A 6,214-nucleotide genomic window follows, 5' to 3' on the forward strand; every position below is an offset into this window, starting at 1 on the left:
TTGGCAAAAAGGGGGCTCAATCTCTTTCTTTAGCTTTATAGTCTAATGCTAACTCAGTCATTTTACTTATGTTCATAAACTGCTGATCATTTTCAACAAAGCACAAAGATATCGGCACTTTATATTTACTATCTGGTGCTTGAGCTGGAATAGTAGGCAACACCTTAAGTCTATTAATCCATGTTGAGCTATGCTAACCTGGAGTGCTACTTGGAGATGACCAAATCTGTAATGTAGCCCCTGCATTTGTAATAATTTTCTGTAGAGTTGTACCCGTTATGATCGGAGGGTTCAGAAATTGACTTGTCCCACTAATAACTGGGGCACCTGATATAACATTTCCCTGAAAAGTAAGATAAACTTTTGACTACTTCCCCCATCATTCTTACTCCTACTCCTATTATCAACAGAAGCTGGTTCTGGTACTGGTTGAAGTGTATATCCACTTCTAGCCAGCAATCTGGCCCACACAGGAGCCTCTGTTGGCCTAAGCATTTTCTCCTTACGTTTAGCAGATGTCTCTTCAATTTTTGGTGCTATTAATTTTATCACTATGACAACTAAAAATTGGCACTTGCCATCTACCTCTACAAGGATTAAATTATGAGCCGCAGCAGCTGCTGACCTTTAATACCTGAAAGGATTTCCGGGTGAAGATCAGGAATGAGGCACTCTATGCCCTGGGAACAACTGGCAGAACAGGTCTTCAGATAGATATTTTCAGGAGAAGATTTTATGAGCCCAATTCTTGCATCTCCTCGTATTTAGAAAAGCACTAAAATCCTTCATGGGTGACTTTGCTCCTCGTGACTAGCAGAATCCTTCTGCAAAAAAATATGTGCTTGATTGCATGTATTCCCCCTGCACCAAAATCACATATATACTGACCTACCCCCTACCTCTCTGGAGCAGTTTCTCAGACCTGTCTGCAGTGCTGTCTCCCCGGCTATAGTCCTCATTTTGCCCCAAAATAAAACTTAACACAAAACTCTCACTTTGTGCGTTTTTTTCAGTCAACAACTATAATCTTTACTCTAAAACCAGCAGACATATCTCAATACCAAACACCATTATTTGTTTGAGCTGCCCTAATTCTAGCCATATTACTATCATTATCACTCTCAGTTCTAGCAGCCGAAATGTTACCATATTGTTAACAGAAAGAAATATAAACACTACTTTCTTTGGCCCTGCAGGAGGAGACCCAATCCTATACCAACACCTATTTTGATTCTTTGGTCACCCTGAAGTCTGTTATTTGTAGCCTACCAGGGTTTGGAATAATCTCACATATTACATACTATTTAGGACAAAAAGAGCCTTTCGCCTATATGGGAATAGTGTGAGTCCTGTCCACTGGCTTTTTAGGACTTATCTTGTGGACCCATCATATGTTTACAGTAGGGACAGATGTCAACTCATGAACATACTTTACATCAGCTAAAGTAATTATTTCTATCCCGACAGGAGTAAAAGTAGCTGATTAGCAACTCTTCATGGAGGTAATATTACATGATCTCCCAGTCTATTATGAGCTTTAGGCTTTTTCTTTTTACAGTAGGTTGTGTAACAGGAATGGTCTTAGCTAATTCATCCCTGGACATTGTCCTCCATGGTATATACTATGAAGTAGCACACTTCCATTATGTAATGTCAATGGGAGCAGTGTTCACTATTTTTTGGGGGGGTGTCACTATTTATTTATGACAAACATTCCACATCCAGGTTCCTCTCTAGGCAGAAGTTCTTTTGAGACGATGCCGTCTGCCTTGGCCAGTCAGAGAATGGAGTCATCTCACTCACCCATCCTGCGAATGGCCCTGCAGATAGCGTAGGTTTTAAACTGGCCATTGAACCTGCCTGTCACCTTGTCAACCTCGGCCACGTTCATCTGGATGGACGCATGGTCCCTGGCGCCGATGATGCGGTTGCCTGCGGAGCATCTCCGCAGCATGTACAGGTCCACGAACTCGCTGGCATTGTTCTGTGTGCTGAGGGAGCGTCTGGTGGCACCACAATGAGTGTGAGCGCAAAAAAAAAAAGCAGCAGTGTTCACTATTATAGGAGGCTTCATGCACTGATTTCCACTATTCTCAGGTTATACACTTAACTCAACATGAGCAAAAATTCCCTTCATCGTTATATTTGTAGTAGTAAATATGATCTTCCCGCAGCACTTTCTTGGCCTTTCAGGATGTCACTACATTACTCCAACTACACTGACGCACACACAACATGAAATCTTTCATCTATAGGCTCATGCATCTCATTAATAGCAGTACTGCTAATAATCTTTATAATTTGAGAAGCTCTTGCATTCAAATGAGAAGTCTCAGTAGAGTAACAACTACTAACCTAGAATGGTTACATGGATGCTGTCCAGCATATCCTATGTTTGAAGATCCTACTTATGTAAGTTTAAAATAAGGAAGGAAGGAATCGAATTCTTTTCAACCAGTTTCAAGCCCACACCATGACAATTATGTCTTTCTCAATAAATGAGATAAAAATAAGTTATGTAACTTCATCAAAGTTAAATCATAGGCAAAAATCTTGTATATCACTATGGCACATCCATTTCAACTAGGCTCTCAAGATGCAACGTTACCTGTCATGGAAGAACTTTTACATTTTCATGATCACACATTAATATCCATTTTTAAAATAGAACTTAACTAATATTGACAACTAAACTGACCCATACAGGTTCACCAGATGCACAAGACCATTTGAACCATTTATCAGCCATCATATAATTGCCCTATCATCACTACGAATCCTTTTCATGATACATGAAATCAGTAACCCTTCCCTAACCGTAAAAACTATGGGCCATCAAATGATTCTGAAGCTATGAATACACAGGTTATGAAGATTTTAATTTTGACTCCTCTACAATTCCCACATCAGATCTGAAACCTGGAGAATTATGACTAATAGAAGTCAACAACCGACTAGTATAGAGCTAGTCATCGAATATTAGTTTCAACTGAAAATGTTTTACACTCATGAGCTATAGCTTCTTTAGGCCTAAAAACAGCTGCTATCCCAGGGTGCCTAAATTAAAGGACTCTGATCTCGACAGGACCAGGCCTATGCTGTGGACAATAGTCAGTAGAAGTTTTCCTGTGTTCAAAGACAGGACAGAGGGAGACGGCTGAGATGTGGGGTGAGTTCAGAGCCCATGGTGGATGCCCTCTCCAAGCTCCAGGATAGGAATGGGGCCTCTGGGGTCCCAGGCCACCCACCACACCCTCCTGAGCGGGATCTTGGGAACATTCTGTGTCGGTGATGAGGTGGTCCGAGCACTAGTCATGGCCCTGACGCTGTGTCCTATGAGGGCCTCATGCTCTTGGGATCATGCCCCACACTGTGGGTCTGCCCTGTAGGGTCCTTCCTGCCGCAGAAGCAGAGACCCCCCCCAGCAAGCAGCCCCCTCCCCAACAGGCAGGAAGAGGGCAGGGGAGCAGGGCACCAGAGGAATCTCAGACACCAGCATCCCAGGGGTGCCAGCGGGGACAGCCATGACACAGATGAGGCACAGCTCAAGGGACGGGGCCAGAGGGCCCCACAGGCGACTGGTCAGGTCACAGCTCATCTGTGCCCCGGACACCCTGTCCCTAAATGCAGATTCTTCAGATGCAAACAGGCAGACCTTCAGACTGAAAGTCAGCTCTTCCAAACTGACCCATCAGCAAACACTGCAGGATGCCACTCAAATGGGGGCCCTAGAGTCGACAACTCATGGACCGAAGTGGACGGCGGGGCTGGGGCTGCAGGAGCGGGTGGGCAGTGAGACTTTCATCGTTGTGGAAATTTGGTTTTACAAGATGAAAAGTTCTAGGGATGGTGGTGATGGCTCCACAAGGTGAATGTACCTGATGCCTTGGAAATGTGCACTTAAAATGGTGACGATGGTAAGGGGTGTGTGATGTGTGTTTTGTTTCACTTAAAATAAATTTTTAAAGTGATGTCTTGTTAATTGAGATTCCAATTCAACTCCCCTTTATACAAATGTGTGAGGCCCAAGCACCGTCCTGCACCTCTGGGGCCATCACTGTACCCTCACATGGCATGTGGGGGGACCATTCTTAGGGACCTAGTCTGTGCTATCTGAGCTGTGTCCAGGGGAACCCAGACAGCGGTGATTCCCATGGTTTGGATATGATATATGATACGCTGTGATAATATGATGCCACTGAGGGTTGCCACGCAGCAGAACATGGAGCAGCAAGCCACTCGAAGGAACCCTTCTCCATATGAATGTGACAAGATTAAGAAAAGGGTCCATAGGTTAATCAGGGCAACACTCTCAATGAAGTTGTTAGAAATCTCAGAAGGGACGAGACACACTGCAGGCAAAGAGCAGATATGGGGTCTCCCCCTGCACTCGAGACTGACCCATACAGATGGGGTGAGACCCACACAATCCCGACCCTGCACCTGGGGATACACAACCACAATCTCCAGGGTGACCTCACCTCCCCAGACCCTGCACCTGGGGTCACACGTCCACACTCACCAGAGTGACCCCACCTCCTCGGACCCCACACCTTGGGGTCACACGTCCCCTTGGTCAGGACACCATGGCTGTGCTGGCTGAGCCCCCAACGTGGGAAGGAGCTGGGTCCCCGGGCCCTCCTGGGACTGTAGAAAGAAGAGTAGGGTCCATCTCCTCCCCCGACGCCAGTCCCAGAGAAGTCAGTCCCCTCCTCTTTTCATTTGGGTTCCATGCGATTTTCATTGTTTTTAAAACTTTCATGCTAAAGTTGAACACACTACCTTGGTTCAGACAGGCTCGGCCCTTGCCTCTCTCTCTCTGAGGTGTTGAGAAAACTCACGAGACAGCAGCACTGAAAGAGGAGGGGCAGGTCCAGACTCTGCTGAGCAGAGATGGTTGGCTGGAAGGTGATCACAGGGGCACATCTCATATGCTGCCCATCGGCCTTAAGCCACGATCCACGTGCCCAGCAATCAACTCACCAGGTAACCCTGCCTCTCTCCTCACCCTGTGTGTGCTGGTGAACCGGAATAATTACCACAGAGCCCACCTGAGGAGTCTCCATGAGCCCCAGGTAAGGTGAACCTCACAGGGGTAAGGACCAAGGCCCCTACCACAGCACTGACCCCGGGGAGGGCCATGAACCACACTCAGAGCAGAGGCTGTTACCCAGACAAGCCTGCCTCAGCTCCAGACCCCAGACATCTAAGCACTGATATTCAGACACAGGCACGAAACTTCCCAGAACTGAGGCCAGGCCTGGTGTCTACCTAGAGCTCCACATCCCCCGAGGCTCCCAGAACTGAGGCCAGGCCTTGTCTCTACCCAAGTCTCCACGTCCGCCCTGAAGCTCCCAGGACTGAGGCCAGGCCTGGTGTCTACCTAGAGCTCCACATGCCCCCTGGGGCTCCTAGGACTGAGGCCAGGCCTTGTCTCTACCCAGGTCTCCACGTCTGCCCTGAAGCTCCCAGCACTGAGGCCAGGCCTGGTGTCTACCCAGATCTCCACGTCTGCCCTGAAGCTCCCAGGACTGAAGCCAGGCCTGGTCTCTAGCCAGGTCTCCATGTCCTAGTGCACACAGAACACAGTCAGGTCTAAATGTTCTCACTACAGACAGCACATGGTCAGATCTAAGCATATTCAGTATAGACAGAACACAGGAAGATCTAAATCTACTGTGTAGACAGAACTTGGCCAGCTTTAAACTAGCTTAGGGCTGCTCTCCCAGCAGGCACAGGTCACACACATGGGGTCTCTCATTTCTGGACAGGGGCTCACCCTCTTGCGGGAACCAGGATGTACGTATCTTGGAAAACGTCAGATTCCACACTTCACCCACATCAGGAAACTGAACAAAATCTTTCTGTCATCAAACATTTCAACGTGTGAAACAAAAACGATACCAATTTCTCTGGCCACGTGATGGCCAGGATCCTGGAGTAAGCCAGGAACTTCTTGTAGTGCGGCCCAGTCTCCTGCAAGGACAGACCAGCAGCGGCCTGATTCCAGTGCCCCGGGCTCCTATCAGGAGGAGGCCGCACTGGAAGCCCAGGCAGGACGGTCCACCCTGCCACCTGATTTCAGGTGGAGCACATTCAGGCAGCCGAGAGCACCACACTCAGGTCCTGCTTCCCTGCAGCAGGGAGGGCTGACGGCTCCTGGTCAGGTGGCTTCGTGCACCAGGGATGATGCCCAGAGTGTGTACCTCGCTGT

The 6,214-nt window shown here is 47.7% G+C and overlaps 1 protein-coding gene across 1 annotated transcript; it reads right to left on the bottom strand.

The window, feature by feature from the left end:
* Positions 1–1,693: 1,693 nt before the first annotated feature.
* On the bottom strand, positions 1,694–3,526 carry LOC116741329 (40S ribosomal protein S21-like). Its single transcript, XM_032607598.1, is given in 2 exon segments — positions 1,694–2,003; positions 3,372–3,526. Coding segments are annotated over 2 exon segments (465 nt in total).
* Between the last annotated feature and the right edge of the window lie 2,688 nt (positions 3,527–6,214).

This window comes from Phocoena sinus, chromosome 16 (genome assembly GCF_008692025.1).
Source record: "Phocoena sinus isolate mPhoSin1 chromosome 16, mPhoSin1.pri, whole genome shotgun sequence".
Lineage (NCBI taxonomy): Eukaryota > Metazoa > Chordata > Mammalia > Artiodactyla > Phocoenidae > Phocoena > Phocoena sinus.